The 20,749-nt window shown below is 36.7% G+C and overlaps 1 protein-coding gene across 3 annotated transcripts in view; it reads right to left on the bottom strand.

Moving 5' to 3' along the window:
- Nucleotides 1–20,749, bottom strand: part of CUL3 (cullin 3) — a 122,388-nt gene that overhangs the window by 14,556 nt on the left and 87,083 nt on the right. For all 3 annotated transcript variants that reach the window (XM_051848110.2, XM_051848111.2, XM_051848112.2), the window contains 10 exons: nucleotides 20,537–20,697; nucleotides 19,078–19,192; nucleotides 17,081–17,309; nucleotides 9,860–10,005; nucleotides 8,986–9,162; nucleotides 6,142–6,312; nucleotides 5,470–5,577; nucleotides 2,346–2,470; nucleotides 1,938–2,034; nucleotides 1,080–1,214 (listed from right to left, as the gene is read on the bottom strand). In XM_051848110.2, coding sequence (XP_051704070.1) covers nucleotides 1,080–1,214; nucleotides 1,938–2,034; nucleotides 2,346–2,470; nucleotides 5,470–5,577; nucleotides 6,142–6,312; nucleotides 8,986–9,162; nucleotides 9,860–10,005; nucleotides 17,081–17,309; nucleotides 19,078–19,192; nucleotides 20,537–20,697 — 1,464 coding nt within the window. The remainder of the gene's footprint in view (nucleotides 1–1,079; nucleotides 1,215–1,937; nucleotides 2,035–2,345; nucleotides 2,471–5,469; nucleotides 5,578–6,141; nucleotides 6,313–8,985; nucleotides 9,163–9,859; nucleotides 10,006–17,080; nucleotides 17,310–19,077; nucleotides 19,193–20,536; nucleotides 20,698–20,749) is intronic.

The raw sequence follows: 20,749 nt of genomic DNA, 5'->3' as shown, positions 1-20,749 counted from the left end.
TACTTTGGAAATTTATATTCATTAAATCAAAGTTAAAAAGATACAAAGAAACCTGGGGGAAATAATTTTTTTTTTAAAAGATTTATTTATTGGGGCTGGTGCCATGGTGCACCAGGCTAATCCTCTGCCTACGGCACTGGCATCCCATATGGGCATTGGTTCTAGTCTCGGATGCTCCTCTTCCAGTCCAGCTCTCTGCTGTGGCCTGGGATAGCAGAAGATGGCCCAAGTGCTTGGGCCCCTGCATCCACTTGGGAGACTGGGAAGAAGCACCTGGCTCCCGGCTTCGGCTCGGGCCAGCTCTGGCCGTTGCGGCCATTTGGGGAGTGAACCAACGGAAAGAAGACCTTTCTGTCTCTCTGTCTGTAACTCTGTCAAATAAATAAATAAAATCTTTAAAAAAATATTTATTTATTGTTTTTTGAAAGGTAAAGTGACAAAGAGAAAGGAGAAACAAAAAAAGAAAGAGATCTTCCAGCTGTTGATTTATGCCCTAAGCCACCGCAAGGGCCAGGGCTGGGACACGCTGAAGCAAGGAGCCTAAAATGCAATGCTGGTCTCCCACATGGGTGCCAGAGGCCCAAGTGTATGTAGGACATCATCCATCCACTGCTGGACCGGAAGTAAAGCAGCCAGGACTGGAAATGGCACTCCAACATGGGATTCTGGTGTCAAAGGCAGCAGCTTAACATACTGCATCACATTGCTGGCTTTTTTATTTTCTGTTTTTTTAAAGATTTACTTATTTATTTGAATAGTAAAGATGGGAGGGGAATAGAAGAGAGGGGAGACAAAGAGATTGGGAGTTAATATTCTTGATTACATTGTACACATGTTTAAAGCTCATCAAATCATGTGCTTTCAGGGGCTATGTTCTATTACATGAAAATTATGCATCAAAGAATTGCTTAAAAAAATAAACCAACAAAAAGAAACATGACCCAAGAAACGTATGGCCCAGTTTTATGCAATTTTCTATAAATATATTCTGAAAAACTATCTTAGGGTTACTCAAATAAGACTCCCACAATGAGAGAAAGAAAACAACTGGTTAAAATGTATATAAGCATAATCCATACCTCAAATGTGTATTTTTCTCTATTATTAAAAAGCATTAATATGGTCATCTGGAAAGTAGAGACTTGTAAAATGTGCTTCCGTGTATTAGAGCCAGTTACTTGTGCACCTCCAACACCAACTTCAGATCCATCTTCCTGTTTGAATTTTTTTACAAAAAATATAAACAAGATATAATTATCTCCTGATAATTTTAATGTATGTTTCAGAAAATTCCTGTCATTTCTATCCCTTAACACTACTTATTCCTGCATCAAAAGAAAATCCTATACATACAAAAACAAATCTTTATTTAGGATTGTCCTTTCTCCTTGCATTGTGAATATTTTAATGTATCTGAGAAAATAATTGAGCACCAATTCCCTATATTTAAATTTGAAATTATTTTAACAGTACTCACCACGATGACAGTGATAGAACACACAAAGTACTTTAATTAAGAAGGCATATCATTAATGCATCACTGAATTTTTTAATGACATGAATGCTTACGTATTTCAAAAATTTCAAGTACTAATTTTCTGGTTTGTGGCTGATCAGATATAAGGATTGCATACTTTCAGATCAACTTCATTTTCCTATTTTATGCAATACTGTCTCAAGTTTAATTTTAAAAATATAATGTATAATTACACTAGCATTATTTATTCCTTAAGGAAGGCTACTAGCATAGTCTTCATATTTTCAAATAAAGTTAACAACTGAGGTAAAAAAGTAAAATATCCAAGCCCGTATTTTAACATTTTTAATATTTGAAACAGATAGAAAATATGAATTAAAAATGTACCTGAGTCAACAGAAATCATCATAAGCTCTAAGGACAAATTTTCAGTAACTTAGAACATTCAAACCAAAGTTACCTTTTTAACTGGTCCATAAAAAGTGGCATTGAGATCTGCAGAACCCATATGATGCTGGAGTGTGAGCTGTCGACCACTGTGTTTGGCTAAGTAGAACCTTAAGCAAACCAAACCAGGTTTTAGAGAAGCAGAGAATTTATATACAATTTGTATTTGCAATCACACAATTTATACATGTGAAATTACAAACTGCAGGATAATAACTCTTAAATATAAATTTAATGAGAACCTTAAAGGAAACCCGAAGATTTAATAAATTCAATTCCAATTTTTACAAAAGAGGAAACAGAAAAGGTAATGGGGGAGTTGAGACTTCTGCAACTTTGCTAGATATTAAAAAGATAAAGGTAGTACACTTATTTTTGGACAATTATTTAGACTGAAAATGCACATATGATTTAGGTTTACCTTCTGAATATCTCAAAAGCATGTCTTGGTGCTGGTGGGATGTTGCACTTTGGTGTAGCCGACTGAGTGGGCCAATAGCCTGTTGTGAGCACCCGGACTGTGAGATCAACACCACCTAAGGATACCTATGTAAATCAGAAAGACAATTCCCACAAATTAATTAGGATCTGTTACCCATTCCATAGATATGGCACCAGATTTATCAAAGTAGTTGTATCAAAATATATAAATGAATGTCCAACATCTGGTATATAAAACAGACTTTCATAGAGGTTCTATTTGTGTATTGTTTTCCCAATTTTAGCTGTCATGGTAAATACTTTCATTATTGCTCAGCATATTAACTTAAAAACAAGGGAGAGTTCTTAGCATGTGAACACAGTCTTAATGGTATCATTGAGAAGTGCAAAGTTTGGATCCTTCAAGTTTTTTTTTTTTTCCCCAAGATGTCAACAGGTTATTTCAATATCATTTTAAAGAAAGTTATAACATCTTCCATCTCAGTTTTTACCATCTGAACAGATAAATGGGATGTTTCTAATATCCTACCCCAAATTCAATGACACTGAACAAAATTTTCATGTTTCAATAGGCAGCTCACATTCTAACAACCTCCATATAGGACCAACAAAAGGAAACATGAAACTGTAGATGCAGTGCTACAAAGCACATGCACTAGTGGTATAATGGATAACTGCTTCTACAAAATATATGCCTGCATCACTATCACAAATATTTTTTGTTTTGGGCTGGCAATGTGGCACAATGAGTTAAGCCTCAGCATGGAGTATCTGCATCCCATATGGGCGCCGGTTCAAGTCCCGGCTGCTCCACTTAAGTAATCGGGCCCCTGTACCCACAATGGAGATCCAGAAGAAGCTCCTGGCTCTTGGGTCTGGATTGGCCCAGCTCCAGCTGTTGCAGCCATTTGGGGAGTGAATCAGTGGATTGAAGACCTTTCTGTCTATCTCACCCCCTCTGTAACTTTGCCTCTCAAATAAATAAATGTTAAAAAAAAAAAATTCTTTGTTCCAAAAACAAATTTTAAAGAAAACAACAATAAATCACATCAAAAGAAATTCTTAAACATGAAATACTACTTTTATAAATAACTGATGTTCACAACTGGCTATAAACCAATATTCCATTTTTATCTACCTGGATGATGTAGCAATACAGATTTTTAAAGGAGGGAGGGTTATTAATAATCGCATTCCATACTCAGATTTCTTCACAAGTATTTACTAAAAGGTTGCTCCACTATAAAGAAACTGAATAGAAATCCCACATAGCACACTGAAGTAAGGATGATAGCAGAGACTGCTAAATGATGCACCAGAGAAGGTAGAGAACTGATAATACAATTTCAAACTGGTGGTGGTATCGCTAATCAAACCACTCGCAGCAATGTGCATGTGATCTCCCCATGATTTCACAGGTAAAAAGATATATATGTACACATCTTGCTCTTTAATCTCCTTCAAATATTTCCTCAAAACATAGTTTCTTAGGGGTGGGCATTTGGCACAGCATTTAAGACAATGCCTGAGACCCCCATATCCCGTATCACAGTGCCTGCCTTCAAGTTCTAGCTTCCTGCTAATGTGCACTCTTGAGAGGTAGCAGTGATGTCTCAAGTACTTGAGTCCCTGCCACTCATTCTCATGGGAGACCCAGATTCAGTTTGCCTTACAAGATGGTTTCAACAGACTTATCTCCCTGGAGTTCTCAATATATGTAAGATTAGTAGAAGAAAAACTTACTATAAACTATATTTTTCTTCCACTAATCTTACATATACCAAACAAAGTATAAGAAAATATGATTATCAGTGTATTGAAGCACAAATCACTAAATGATCTAAAAATAAAATCATCTCTGACATAATCTATTTGCACACCCAATTTTCTATCAGAGACTTGTACCTTCTCTGCTCAGCCTTTGTCTATTGTAAGCACTGATATTTATTGAGGCAAATAATTCAACAATTTCAAAGGAGCCCATTGAATATAAACGCCCATTCTACAAAAGTATTTTCATTTATCTTGTTTATAATGAGACTATGAAATCATTAGAAGTTATGATTTCATATTTATATATCAAAGGAAGGCGTCCAAATTCATTAATCGTGTGATGTGTGCCTGAATTGGAGTGCTGTGTGGTCACGTACAGAGAAAATTTTAAGATGTTAAAGTTTGCAAAACTAAGTTGAAAAACACTGTAAAACAAGCAAACAAACAAAAGTTTGAACATCATATCCTTGCAAAAACCACATTTAAACTTCAAAGCCCTGAAAGTTACAGTTTACTATCTTCTGTAACATGCTAATTCATGGTCTAAATTTATTCACCACCTTCCCTAAGAATTCTGGTGAGGCTCAATGATGCTCACCTCATGGATGAGAATGACAGCACTGAGCACAGAAGATCAAGGAACTATTCTAAGGTAACAGAATACTGGGTTAAAGTTAAAAAAAAAAAAAAAAAAAAGGTTAAAACTCAGCCTGCCAAAGCCCAGTACTCTTTCCACAATCTGTAATGATTTTAACAAAATAACTTGCTTTATTAAATTTTTACCACAATCCTTCAAGTAGGGAGGATAAATTAAAGAACAATAAAGTTTCTGACATAAAGTTAGAAAAAGAGGTCAATAAATACTTTTTATATGGAGAGAAGTAATTTTCTTAATATACTCAGATAATACAAGTTGGTAATACCTAGTGACATTTAAAAAACCAGATCAGTTACTTGCTATAAGAATGAACATCTACAGGACAAAATATCTTACTTAAATATATGTAAATAAAAATTAACTCAGGGCTAGCACTACGGCACAGCGGGTAAAGCTGCTGCCTCCAGTGCCAGCATCACATATGGGCACCAGTACAAGCCCCGGCTGCTCTACTTCCAATCCAGCTCTCTGCTATGGCCTGGTAAAGCAGCAGAAGATGGCCCAAGTCCTTGGGCCCCTGTACCCATGTGGGAGACCTGGAGGAAGCTCCTGCCTTCAGACTGGTATAGCTCTGGCCATTGTGGCCATCTGGGCAATGAACCAGCGGATGGAAGACCTCTCTCTCTCTCTCTCTGTATCTCTGCCTTTCAAATAAATTAACTCAGAATCTTACCCCTGTTGCCTGTAGATGTTGCCTGAATTCATCCATAGTTGTGTTTGAGATGCTCATATCTCTAAACATTCCTTCCAGTTTTGATGTGAACTGACATCCACATTCAGTCTGTGGAGGAAAAAGACAAACATACACAAATAATGGTTAAAGAACCTACTCCATGTTACTACCACCCCTGATAATGTCCTTCGTAAATCTTTCCAACAGTTGCTCTATACTTGTGGTCACCAAACTTCAATTTAAGAATAAACCAAGGATTTTATTTTGAAATGCAGATTTCTAGACTCTTTCTAATTCTAATATATTGACATGAAAGGTATGGCCCACAGTTCTGCATTTTTAACAAGCATCTCAGGTGATTCAGGTTCAAATAGTCTTTGGACTACACACTGTCATTTAAAATTATATAGTAATATTCTCTTTACAGTTTTGTTTTTATTATTCCACACTCAGACCTCAATGAATATAAGCTGACACATCAACACAAATTCCAGAGAACAACGAATGTCCCAGAACTTGAACAAATCTAAAGATAGCCTGTGTCCTACTCAAAAGTTATCTTTATTAGTTTCTGAAACAGACACTGAAAATCAAGTAACTCATTTAAAATCACATGTTGGAGTACCACTGTGATAAGTTAGGGGCACTCCACTGATCCCACATACATCTTACCTTTAGCTTGGATATCATGTTTTTTTCAGAGTCATCAGACACACTTTTATTTGTGAGCAGTCTCCTTGCCAAGTGTTGTTTATAATAACGTTCAAATACATCTTTTTCTTGCATAAACCTGAAAAGGACCATTGCTTTATCCAATATTGTTTCTACTTCTTGTTCTGTTAGCTGCAAAATTAAAAGACAATTTAACAATTAAAAAAATTTAGTTCTACAAAAATAGCATCACAGTTTGTCTATGTTTAAAACAGTTTGAAAGCAAATGTAAGCATTTGGTTGAAATTTTTGATTGAGAGGGACATAGTTGTTCTACCTCATCTAGTGCCAACATTAACAAAGGGCTGGAATGGAATTCAATTCTCCCAGATTACCACTGAAATGGAGGTATGAGATAATACAAGGCTGGATTAAGGGATGACTAAGAAGTAAAATTTTGGGGCTGGCACTGTGGCAGAGTGGGTAAGGCGCCCCCTTCAATGCCAGCTTCCTATATGGGTACTGGATCTACTCCCTGCTGCTCCTCTTCTGATCCAGCTTTCTGCTATGGCCTGGGAAAGCAGAGGAGGATGGCCCAAGTGCTTGGGCCCCTGTGCCCTCGTCGCAGGATCCAGAGGAAGCTCCTGGCTTCTGGCTTTGGGTCAGCTAAGGTCTGGCTATTGTGGCCATTTGAGGAGTGAACCAGCAGATGAATGACCTTTCTGTCTGTCTCTCCCTCTGTCTGTAACTCTACCTCTCAAATAGATTAATAAAATTTTAAGTAAAATTTTAGCTACACAATTTTATAAATTTAAAAAGTCAAGGAAGCTTTTTATTTAAGCTCATTCAAAACCTAAATGTTGCAAACAAAAGGGTGAAAGTTTGTAACAACTGAAATAGTAATAATTTGTTATAATTGAAATATAACAAGGCAAGATGATACTGTGGCAGGCTGTATTAAGTTTATATTTTTAAATGAAAGACTAAACGTATATGTAATTAAAATCTTTTCAACAGTGTGTATACTCAGTGGTCTTATTTTGTTGTTATACTACTTACTGCATGAAAAACCAGTGGCTATTTTGCCCCTTTGTCTCACAAATTCCAACATGGAGTTAAAAAAGCTCCATTCAGGGGTAAGCATTTGGCACAGTGTTGAAGAGTCTACTTAGGATGCCTGCATCCCTTGTCAGAGTACCTGGATTTGAGCTCCAGCTCCATTTCGAAGCAGCTTTCTGCTAATGGCTAATGCACACCCTAGGAGGCAACGAGGGATGACTCAAGTACTGAGCCCTTGCCCCCAACATGGGAGAACGGCATGAGTCCCAGGTTCCTGTCTTCGGCCTGGTCCAACCAGTCCCAGCTGTCACTGGCATTTGGGGAATGAACCAATAAATGAGAACTCTGTCTCTATGACTTTCAAATAATAGCAATAAAATAAATTTTAAAATCATGTGATCAAAATATGTTTAATTTGACTTTTGATGCTATAGGGAGCTCCCAGAGTCCGAGAGATATATAATAAGGTTTTAAAATTGAGCTTCAGGAGCTGGTGTTGTGGCACAGTGATATAGGACACCACCTGCAGCTCATGTGTGCAGGTCTGAGTCTTGGCTACTCCACTTCCAATCCAGCTCCCTGTTCATGCACTTGGGAAAGCCACAGAAGGTGGCACTTAGGCTATGTCACCCATATGGGAGACCAGGATGAACTAAGTCCTTGGCTCCTGGCTTTGGCCTGGTCCAGTTCCAGCCCCAGTGGCCACTTAGGGAGTGTTCCAGCAGATCTCTCCCTCCTCTCCCATCTCTGTAACTCCACCTTTCTAAAATAAGTAACCTTGTTTTAAAAAATGAGCTTCAGTATATGTTTTCCAACTATTTTCAGAGAAGACAGTTGTTGTTCTACCCTGGGCTTCAAATTCTTAGAATCTAAGGTCTGATACGTAATCTCCAAAACCAGATGATAAAAAGGAACATTCCATACCTACTGAAGAGCTATTCAGTTGTTGATTTTAATTTATTTGAGAGGCTGAGAGAGACAGAAAAACAGATACAGGGGGCTGACACTGTAGTATAGTGGGTAAAGCCTGCCAACTGTGATACTGGCATCCCATGTGGGTGCTGGTTCGTGTCCCAGCTGGTGCACTTTTGACCCAGATCCCTGCTAATGGCTGGAGAAAAGCTGCAGAAGATGGCCCAAGTATTTAGGACCCTGTACCTACATGGGAGACCAGGATGAAGCTCTTTATTTCTGGCCTGACCTACACCTGGCCATTGTGGCTACCTGAGGAGAATACCAACAGATAGAAGATCTCACTCTCTGTCTCTCCCTCTCTGCAATTTTAAATTCTGCAAATGAATAAATAAATCTCAAGAAGAAGAGGAAAAGAAAAAAGAGAGATAGAGAAACTTTCTTATCTGCCGGTTTAAATGCTAACAATGTAAGGTCCCCCATGTGGGTGACAGTAATCCAAATGCTTGGTCCATCACCACTGCCTTCCAGGGTCTGTGTAGCAGGAAGCTAGGATAAGGAAACAAAGCCAGGAATTGAACCCAGGTATGATACAGAATGCAGGTGTCTTAAATCCACCAGGCTAAATGCTGCTCAACTGTTTTATCTATAGAATACCCAATTCTCACAGTCATAAAGATAACTGTTTAATAATAGCTGGGTAATTCTTATGATGTCAATTTATACACTAAGAGAAATGTCAAGGTATTCCTGATCACAGTAAATATAAACAGTATTTTCTAACAGATTACAGCATGTGTTATAAGAATAAGCAGGGTTTTAAATGTTTAAAATTTCCTGATTTTTGTTATCTACAAATAAAATTTAATGCATTTTCACTGCATTACTACTTACCCCTTTGACTCCCTTTTTCAGCTTATCATCAATAAATAATGAGAGGTATTCGGGAGACCTGGAGTTGAGGTTGAGAAAATACTCAAAGTCACCCGCAATAGTTTGTTTAAAGAGCCGGTCATTATTGAATGATTCCTGGAGGAAGCGATCAAACCTACTCTTCAGATCCAATAGGCCCTTATAAATAAAAATGAAGAAATTTAGGACACATTATAATAATTCTTCCATAAATAATATACCTATGACTATGTATATCTTATTTCTTTGCTTGTAATAAACATATGTACTTATTGTTAAACTTATAGATTCTATATTATTATATTCAAGAGTCTGTATGAAAGACCATATTAAAAATCTCAGGGGATAGGGTAGTAGTCTATCTTCCATGTATAAGTATGGATTACTCTACTGGAGATGAAACAAAGCACCTCCTCACTTTTCATCTCACGCTCCTATGTGTTGGCTGAAGGGTTATGCAGACGGAAAATCAGGCTAACAATGCACAAAAAAGCTAATTGTTTTTATGAAAACACAATTAACTCAGAATATAATTTATTCATAGCAATGCTTAAAAACAAAACATCTTGAAACAAAAAGTATTCAACTAAAATACAGGTACTTTTCCCTAACATACTAAATAATTAGACTAAGACTATTAAACTAGGTCTTCATCAGAGAAGTTAGAAGAAAAACAGCAGCTCAGTCTGCCTCAGGTATTTGAATACCATGAAAAATCCTAAAATAGTTAGGCTAATTACATGTATAAATCTACCACTGGGATAATTATATTGAAAGGACACAGAAAACTGATCCTCTGTCATATTTTGACAAATGCCTTTGTTGTAATCTTAGAGATTCTTTTGTGTTTACTTACCTGGATATAGTCAACAGGATTTTTTCCTTCTCCTTCCTCAGAAACAAGGGCTTTACCTTGCTCCCTCAGATAGGAACTCATACACTCACACATTGTTTTCAAACCATTTGGCACACGACTAAATAACTTGTACATGCAAGCAAGGTCTACAATCAAAAAGAAAACACAAATTAGCTATATTAAAGATTAAAGAACAAAATCTGCATCTGTGTTTCAAGTTGTTACTGCGAGAAAATATTATTTCTCCATTAACCACCATTTGGTGAACATATGACTATTTCTATAAAACAGCAAAATGAAAAAAATAGGTTAATAGTTATTCTCACAATTTGTTAAACATAAACTTTAAATGAGATGCTGTGGAAATATCAATAAAATGACTTGGCATTTTTTTATTCACATTGAAGATTCCCAAAGAGAATGTGGATATAACACAAAAACTGTAGTTTTGAGTTAACACATGATTTATCCTCTTTAATGTGGAGTCTACTGATATTATAAAGGAGAACTTAGTTATAGTATAACTGTTAGTTAACATAAGAAATTTACAATTTAAAATCTTTATAGGTATGGGGCTGGCGCTGTGGTGTAGTGGGTAAAGGCACCGCTTCCAATGCTGGCATCCCATATGAGCACCAGTTTGAGTCCCAGCTGCTCCACTTCCGATCCAACTCCCTGGTATGGCCTGCGAAAGCAGTGGAAGATGTCCCAAGTCCTTGGTCCCCTGCACCCACAAAGGAGACCCAGAAGAAACTCTCTGCTCCTGGCTTTGGATTGGCACAGCTATGGCTGTTGCAGCCATTTGGAGAGTGAACCAGCAGATGAAGACCTCTTTCTCTACCTCTACCTATGCCTCTTTATAACTCTTTCAAATAAATAAATAAATCTTTTAAAAGAGAGTTACTAATCAGTATGACAATCGAATGATACAATGAGATTTACTTCATTACATCTCACAGTAACAGACATGAAATTTATAATATAAATAACTGTTCTTTAATATTTTCCTCAGAGTAACAGCTAGTTTTACCATGTGGTATCTTAGGCCAATGTCTGTATTTTAAAAACTGGTTTATCTCACACTATTGTTTTTACTTAGAATGAAAAGTCTAGTACCCACCTATTTCTGTGCAATTTTCCACAAAACTGTAATACACATTTAAAATACTGTTCTTCCATATGTCTAATATTTCTGTGAAATAAGCTGATATCCTACTAGAAATAGCTGATAGCCTATTAGAAAGTTATATTACAGCAATACAACTTTTAAAAATGGAGTTAGGGGGACTGGCACTGTGACATAATAGGTAAGGCCACAGTCTGCAGTGCTGGCATCCCAAATGGGAGTCAGTTCAAGTCCTGGCTGCTTCACTTCCAATCCAACTCTCTGCTATGACCTGGGAAAGCAGAAGATGGCCCAAGTCCTTGGGCCTCCACACACATGCAAGGAGACCTGGAAAAGGCTCCAGTCTTTGGATTGGCCGTGCTCTGGCCTTTGTGGCCATTGCAGGAGGGAACCAGCGGATGGAAGACTTATCTCGCCCTATTTCTGCCTCTGCCTTGGTAACTCTTTCAAATAAACAAATAAATCTTAAAAAAATATATAAATAAATTAAAAAAAAAAAAAAAAGGTTAAACCTCCGCCTTCAGTACCAGCATCCTATATGGGCACTGGTTTCAGTCCTGGCTGCTCCACTTCCAATCCAGCTCCCTGTTAATGAACCTGGGGAAGCAGCAAAGATGGCCCAAGTACTTGGACCACTGTACCCATATGGGAGACCAGGAAGAAGCTTCTGGCTCCTGCCTTCAGCCTGGCCCAGCGCTAGCCGTTGCAGCCACTTGGAGAGTGAACCAGAAGATGGAAGATCTCTCTTTCTCTACTTCTATCTCTGCCTTTCAAAAAAAAAAAAAAAAAAAAAAGGGAGTTAGAATAATAGTTTCTAGATTCTGGTTGACTAATTTTTTTCTGCTTAGCACCAGAGAGTAATAACTATTTTTGGCTGGTGGGTTAGAAGGTATCTGATGTAACTATTCAATATTGCCATTGTAGCAAGAAAGCTGAACAGAGATAAAGCATAAACAAATGAGTATGCCTCAAATAAAATTTTATGGACACTGAAAACTGACAAACATTTTCATGTGTCAAAGTATTCTTCCGATTGTTTTTCAACCAAAACAGACAGCAGGTCAGATTTCGTAGACAGGTCATAATTTGCCTACCTTGCTCTATTTTGTAAGAGCAATTTAGACCTTTAAAGTTGTGGGGTGAGGTTTCACCCAGAGGTTAAAACACCACTTGAGACATCTGCATCCCATATTAGAAGGGAAACTCTGCTTCCTTTCCAGCTTCCTGCCAAGGCACACCCTGGGAGGCAGCAGAACATAGCTTAAATACTTGGGTCACTGACACCTACATGGGAGATCTGGATTAAGTTCCAGGTTCCTGGCTTCTGCCTGCCATAGCAGGCATTTGAGGAGTGAACCACAGGGTGGAAGATGTATTTTTGCCTTTCAAGAAGAAACAAAAATTTTAAAAAACTGAAATTGTATACATTTTAAAAGTATTTAAAACCAAGTTTTACAAAAGGAACTTTGAAATTTGTTTTAATAGCAAATTTTATTCATTTTTAAAGATTTATTTATTTGAAAGTCAGAATTACATATAGAGAGGGAAAAAAAGATTTTTCCATCCGCTGCTACACTCCCCAGATGTTCACCAATAGCTAGGGATGGGCCAGGCCAAAGCCAACAGCTTCACCTGCATCTCCCACATGGGTGCAGGGGCCCAAACACTTGCGTCATTTTCTATTGCTTTTCCCAGGCCATAATCAGGGAACTGGATTAGAAGTGGAGCAGTGGGTCATGGAACGTCACCTGTATGGGATTCTGGCATCACAGGTAGTGGCTTTACTGGCTATGCCACAACACTGGCTGATAGCAAATTTTCATTAATTTTCTTTAAAGATTTATTTATTTACTTGAAAGTCAGAGTTACACAGAGAGAGAAGGAGAGGCAGAGAGAGGTCGAGAAGTCTTCCATCTGCTGGTTCACTCCCCAGATGACCACAATGGCCAGAGCTGCGCCGATCCAAAGGCAGGAGCCAGGAGCTTCTTCCAGGTCTCCCAAGAGGGTGCAGGAGCCCAAGGACTTGGGTCATCTTCTACTGCTTTCCCAGGCCATAGAAGAGAGATGGATCAGAAGTGAGCAGCCGGGACTCAAACCGGCGCCCATATGGGATGCTGGCACTGCAGGCAGTGGCTTTACCTGCTACGCCACAGTGCCGGCCCCAAGTTTAATTAATAATACATAACCAAAGTAATCTACAAATGGTAAATCTTATAGTATCTCACAAACAAACGTTGTCAAAAAGTTGAAGGAAAATGCACATGCATAGCATCTTTTATTTTTTTAAGTGAGAGGCAGAAGTAGGTGCAGGGCAGAAGAGCAGAGACCGGTAAGAGAGAGTTCCCATTGTTTGGTTCACTCCATAAATGCCTATAATGGCTGTGGTTGGACTAAGCTAAAGCAGCAAGCCAGGAAATCAATTCTGGCCCTGAAGACAGGTGGCAGGGACCCTGTCACTTGAGTTATCACCTGCTGCCATCAATAGTTCATGTTAGCAGGAAGGTGGAATCAGCAGTGAAGGTGGACTCAAACCCAGACACTCAAATACAGAACATGAGTATCCCAACTGGAATCTTAACTATTACAAACACACATTTCACATATCTTTTAATTCCATTTTTCCACAATCTTTTTGAAGTACCTTCATATTCTTCATAAATTATAATCAAAATTCCTGTATGAAAAATAGACATTTTGGGAGTGGGTACTGTGACACAGAGGGTTAAACCGCTGTTTGGGAATTCCTACACATCTTATCTGAGTGCCTATTATGGTCCTGGCTCCTCCTCTTCTGATCCAGCTTCCTGTTAATGCCACTGAGAAAGTAGCAGATAATGTCCCAAATACTTCAGTTCCTGCCACTCATACTGGATACTCAAACGGAGTTCTGGGCTCTTGGCTTCACACTGGCCCAGCCCTGGTTGCCGCCGGTATAGGGAGAGTGCACCAGCAGATGGAAGATCGCGCTCTCTCTCTCTGCCTTTCAAATAATGAATATACAAATGTTACGCCTTTTAAAAATAGGTGTTAAAATTGCAATAGCTATTTATGAATATGTAAAATAGTAAATTTGACATAAATACCTCTAACAAAATAGTTGCCCACTTGAGTATTTTGTGTTGTTATAAATTTTATTTAGATATTGCATGTTGTATGAGATACTTTCACTGTACTCATTTAAATGTATGAGGTAGTAGAGAATGGAAAAGTTAATGAAAAATATTTGAAATTCAAAAATCAAGTATCATTATTTCTATATACACTTAATAAGACAATAAAAAGATACCATTTGAACTTAATTTCATAGTGCTGTCTGCATCTAATAATCCAACTTTATCTTCCATTCACAGTGACAAAGTTGTCTTTTACTTTCTGATTTATGAGAATTTGGCTTCATAATGATGAAGTTGTGTCTCTGATATTCTTTCAACATACTGCTCAAGAGCAGGGCCTACCACAATTAAGACATTTCACAATTAGGTTTCCAGCAGCAGTTCAAATAAATTGAAGGCAAAATTGAAAAATTTAATTTAGAGTCACAAATACTTGCTGAAAACATTAAGTAAGTATGTTAGGCATAATTAATACCTTTAACACAAGTCTCCATGCAGGTTATAGAGATGGTATTAATTCAGGAATATCCCAACAATCTCTTCATCAAACATTTCCTAGCCCTAATCTTTTGAGTATTTAATCACCTCTCCCCACACATTCTAAAGGTAAGCAGGAAAGCACTAAATCAATCCTTGAATAGTACATCAGTTAATATAGACAATCATTCTCACTTTTCATAAAGTCCTACTCAGCCAGGGCTCATCAAATTACAGCCTGTGGACTGAATACAGGCTGGCACTTATTTTTGATCAGCTCATAAATTAAAAATGGTTTTCACATTTTTTAATGGTTGCAGAAAATATTAAAAGAAAAATATTTAGTGACATCTGAAAATCCAATAGTTTTATACGGACACAGTCAAGCATATTCATTTGAGTTACTGTCTAAGGCTACATCCTCACTATGACAGCAGAGATGAGTAATTGAATGTATAGCCTCGGAGCCTAAAATATTGACTAGCTTGTCCTTTACCAAAAGAACTTCACCTATCCCCGGTTTAAACGTTACAAGAGTACCTTATTTTATAAAACATGGCAAACAAACTAAAACATGATTTTTGTTTTGTTTTTTTGCTTTTACCAAACAAGTTTATCAGACAAATCCTATTAGAAGTTTCTGATTTAATATCTTTTATTAAGATATTTAATTTAATAAAATTTAATAAAAACAACAAAGTTACATACAACTTTTATGAATTTGTCACATATACAGAAATGTAACCATTAAAAAACACAAGGCAAGAATTTCACTAGTAAAAATAGATGGGCCAGCGCTGCGGCTCACTAGGCTAATCCTCCGCCTTGCGGTGCCGGCACACTGAGTTCCAGTCCCGGTCGGGGCACCGGATTCTGTCCCAGTTGCCCCTCTTCCAGGCCAGCTCTCTGCTGTGGCCCGGGAGTGCAGTGGAGGATGGCGCAAGTCCTTGGGCCCTGCACCCCATGGGAGACCAGGAGAAGTACCTGGCTCCTGCCATCGGATCAGCACGGTGCGCCGGCCGCGGCGGCCATTGGAGGGTGAACCAATGGCAAAAAAAGAAGACCTTTCTCTCTGTCTCTCTCTCTCACTGTCCACTCTGCCTGTCAAAAAAAAAAAAAAAAAAAAAAAAAAAGATGAGTAATCCCCTCCTCCTATCAGTTTTCTTTTCCTTTCTTATGCACCTTCCTCCCTTTGCAACTCTTCTTTGAAAAACTGTTTCCTGGATAGGTGGTTAGCCGAGTGGTTAAGATGCCAGCTGGCATGCCCATATCTGGGTTCTGGCTCTCAGTTCCAATTCTAGCTAAAATGTACTCTAGAAGTAGCAGGTAATGAATGGCTCAACTAATTGGGTTCCTGCAAATGATGTTGGAGACCTAGATTGATTTCCCGGTTCCCAATTCAGGCCAGGCTCAGCTCCTGCAAGTTTGGACATCTGGGGATCAGCAGGAAGGGGGCATTCTCTCTGCCTCTCACATAAAGATGTTTTTCATTCCCTGCTTCTTAGGTCATGAACCCAATAGGAAACATGTATTTCCTTTAGTAAGGATAAATGGCTAAGTTATTGCTAAGATTTCATCAAGGAAAGAAAGCAAGAATAAATCATGCTTACTTATGTTTATTACCATTATCAGTAGTTTAGAAAGTGAAAAATTTAAATTTTAGAAGAATGAGATCCTTTGATTGTTGTTGTTCTACTTCTAATATTTCTCCTAGGCTGCTCAATATTTTTTTTTTTAAACAGGAAGAAAAAAGCCCTAAAGAATAAATGTTACAATTAGGTCAAAAATGCTTACCTTTAATTTCTGTAATTTCTACTCCTTTTCTACCAGTCTATCACTTCAGAGTTCCTCCAAACCAATCTATTAGTTTTCCTAAATATGTCAGTATTTTTATTTAGCTTCACCTTCAATAATTTAGTTGGTTTGAAATTGTAAAGTTTCAAGTTTTCATTAATAGGAAATTACAAGTCAACAAGTACTAACAACATTTGAGAAATATGTATAATGGAATCACACATATCCCTGTATGTATTTTACTAATAATTTAAAAAAACTTATTTTTACATTTTGGCTCACTTATCAAAATTAAGTTCCACAGAAAATCCTACAGAAATTTTAAAATGTGGATTTCAGATTTTAAAAGAATCACAAAAACTTGAGAGTACATGGGCATAGTAAGTAGCCAAATCCACCACTATATAAAAATAAAATACAGAAATGAATAAGGAGCTCAACTACGAGTCACATCAATATTATTAAACCTCTTACTGTCCACATAAGAAAAACAAAGTGAGGAGACTTGAGGGATAGGAGAAAAAGAAAAGTCATTCAATTCACTAGAACTACCTAAAATTGTAAAAAAGAAAGTAACAAGGTAATAAATTAATGACACAAACCACAACTTCCTGAAAACCGACATTTATAATCTACTTTAATTGCAGAAGAATAAAAAAATTGATAGGTCATATATGAATTTAACTGATTTTCAACTGGTAACACACCTACCTTCTGTCTTTCCATTTTTCAACATATGGACTAGACCAGAATTCTCCATTTCTACTATAGTCTTCATGTGCTTGGAAATGAGTTCCCTCTCAACCACTTTTACAATTGGTTCTTCAGTTGATTTGTCAAGGCAGTGCATCACCCGTTCTATTTCTTCATTAATTCTAGCTTCTACTTTCTTTATATATACGGAAGCACTGTTCTCTGCTAAAAATTTCTGGCTTTCCATCTGTAATTAATAAGAATGATTTTTTTTCCTTTAAAATGCAGAAGGTATTTATTGGGTTTCTACAGAGTTTTCTCATAAATCAGCCTAAATAACCTAAAGATTATCAATTTTTATATAATTTCCCCTATGTAAATTCATACATAGTCTGAATTATATCATTTAAAGCATGTATTTCCATTAATACATTATCTCTAAACAGTATTCTTAAAACTATGCCAATATAATTCAAATAGTAGAGAAAGCAAACACTTGATAGTTAAGTGTCCTAAGTATTGGAGTGAAAAATCTGACCCTCCCCCCTCCTAAGAATTGATTTGTTTTAATGTAAAATTATAACTAAAAAGAGTCATCATGTTTATTTTAAAGTTCTTGTGCTATCCCACTGATAGTATCAAAGGAGTACATATACTGGGAAACAGAGCATTTAAATAATTACTAATCTTGTCTGCTAGCACTAGCCTTACAGAAGTTCCACCAAATTACAAATGCCATGCCAATTGATTTTAATCTACATGATAGCATTAATGAGCATTTAAGCATTATATAATGGAATTCACACTGATATAAACTATGTACAATGTTCAATGATATTTCCTACTTACTTAACAAAAAGTAGTTTTAATCCTTGAGGATAATCAAGTTCCTAAGAGCAGACACCAATACACCAAACAAAAGTCTACGTGAGACCATCTATCTAGTGACCATTAAATAACTGTGTGTTTGTGTGTGTTTGTCTATGTATGTATTTATGCACACAAATATACATGTCATTTTAGAATCTTGATATACAAGTGATGTATCTTCCTCTAGTGTTTATACACTGTAGTGAAATTAAAAATTTGCAAAGGTCAAAAATACTGTCAAAAATGTCTAGATTATTTGATATAATACAATATAAAGAATATTTCCTACATTATAAATTAACAGCTCATAAAGGATGGTCCTAGCTCACCAGTATAGCCAAACATCTTCATGGTGGGCTATAAACTGATTTATGGGGAAGGGAAATAGGTACCAAGTCCATTCTTTGTTTATGGGTGAACAATACCAAACTCCACCCAGTTCCATTTTGTATACACCTAGTGTCTCTTATGAAGAAACTGATAACTTTGAATTTTATATATTTTTAAAAAATGTTATTGGAGTAAAATTTTTAAATTAACATTTTACTAAGACTTCTGTTTTGGCAAAAACTGCAAAGCTCCTCAGGTGAAATGCTCAGTTATGAATTTCAGGAAGATGCCTGGTTATCATTACCTTACAAATGTTTTCTGACATTTATCAGTACTCAATTACTGTTATTGCCATCATTTCATGATAGAAGAGTAGTAATTTTGTACTTACCTGCCTATATTTTCCTAAACAACAACTCCAAAAGCAAATATGCGTTATGGAATCATGCATATTACAATATACTTTTTACTAATAATTAATATCAATTAAAGCCTACACAGTAAGAACTTCATTGGTGAAGTGCTACCTTTGAATTTACAGTACTTAATTTGTAACAGAAAATAATGCTAAAGATATTTGTATTTTTATATTTGTAATTTTAAAAACCATGTGTGTAAGTTCAGACTCTTGCATCTGTTATGAATGATACCCTTTCCTGGAATATGGGAATGTGGGGTATGTGTGCAGAAGGTATTTTCTGAATCCCTTAGAATCCCAATACGTCTCAGTCAAAAAAGGTCAAAAGGTTTACATAACTATAATCAAAAATATGAAACCATTTTAATGTGCATTTGTTTATATCTTCACTGATTACCTGAAAAAATTCTGCAGACATTTCCAAAAAAGGAGCCTCAAAATCTTCTTCATAGACTGATCTTCCTTCAAGACCTAAAATCATTAACATCTGGCAAGCATTTCTTATTGCGCCTCTGTCAAAAGAAGTTAAATCACTTGATAGTCAAATTATATTAAAGATTCATATGAAAATGCAAAAGTAATTAGAAATACTGTAGAACTTTACTTTTATCAAGGTGATCACTTTCCCATAAGCAACTCATTTATAATGTAATAATGTAGTACAATTTTTAAAACTTTGAGAGGCAGGTGGGATGGGAGAGGGGGGAAAGAAAGAGAGGAGAGAATGGGAAGAGAAAGAGACAGACACAGATCTTCCATCTGATGGCTGATTTCCCAAATGCTTGCAAAAGCCAGGGCTGGATCAAGCTAATCTCAGGAGCTGGGAACTCAATTCCGGGTTTCCCACATGACAGACAGGGACCCATGTACTTGAGCCGTCACCTGCTGTCTTTCAGGGTACACAGACAAAGGAATATGGAATCAGGAGCTGGGACTCAAACCCAGGCACTCAGATTCGAGATGCAGGTGTGCAAAGCAACATCGTAACTGCTTTTCCAAATGTCCTCCCCTAGAGTAATTTTGTTTAGAAAGCATACCTTGAATGCACAGCTATTTACCTCAAGTTGTTTACCCTGCTATAACTTAGAACTTTTAAAGAAAATGTTTAAGGAGTCAAATATTTCTATATGTAGAAGCAGGAAAGTGAGAGAAGTGTAGATAAGCAGGTTGGGATGTATTTATTGCCAGACATGGATTTACAACATACAGCTACTCGTAGGCTATAAATTTTTCTGCACTAAATGACTTTTGGGCAATATTTATAAAACACCAGAACTGAAATGATAATAATTTTGCAAGTCTTCATCTAACAGCTGCATAAAAACAGAGAAGGAGAGAAAGCAATCTTACATGTTTAAAGTCATTCTAGCTGCAGCATCACAAATATGGCATGGAAATCATATCAGGAAGGGGGATGGAATATGACTGAGAAGAAGTATAGTAGTTCTTAGTCATTTTAGATTGTGTTCAACATTTTTCTTCAAAAATGGTAAGAATGAAAGCTAGATCAATGCCCTTAAAGAAAATAAGTAAGAGCAGAAATAAAAAATGTTATTATGCAGCAAAAGAAACAAAATGTCAGCAGAAAAAAATACAAAAAATCAAAAGGGAAGACTAATGACTGATTTGTCTTTAAAGTTCAAAACAAAAGCTTAGGATGATTGCTTCTAAACATATAACAGGTGTGTTTCAATACTAGGCAACTTTTTAAACTATGACACACAAAGGTTTTTGAGGATTTTAAGCAATGTGATGGATAGTCAAACCTTTCTTAAAGTAAAACCATGACAGCCAATTGGTTCTTCAGATATAACCACTAAAAACCCAAACCACAAGAGTAGAAAGATAAATTATACCTGTCTACAACTTCTCCTTTGCGCTCTCTTGCAATCATATCCAATAGAGTTTGTCGAAGATGATCCCTAATACAACCATAACGCACAACTTGATCTCGAAAAATAATCAATCCCAAATTGTAGACATTCTCCACATTATTTTGTTGTACATATACACGGTCCTGTAGTCAAAATAAAACCATATAAATGTGAATAGTTTTCACAAACATCATT

The sequence above is a fragment of the Oryctolagus cuniculus genome, chromosome 3, assembly GCF_964237555.1.
Source record: "Oryctolagus cuniculus chromosome 3, mOryCun1.1, whole genome shotgun sequence".
In the NCBI taxonomy this organism is placed as follows: Eukaryota; Metazoa; Chordata; class Mammalia; order Lagomorpha; family Leporidae; genus Oryctolagus; species Oryctolagus cuniculus.
Note: the sequence above shows the minus strand (reverse complement) of the source record. Positions and strands in the feature narration are given on the sequence as shown.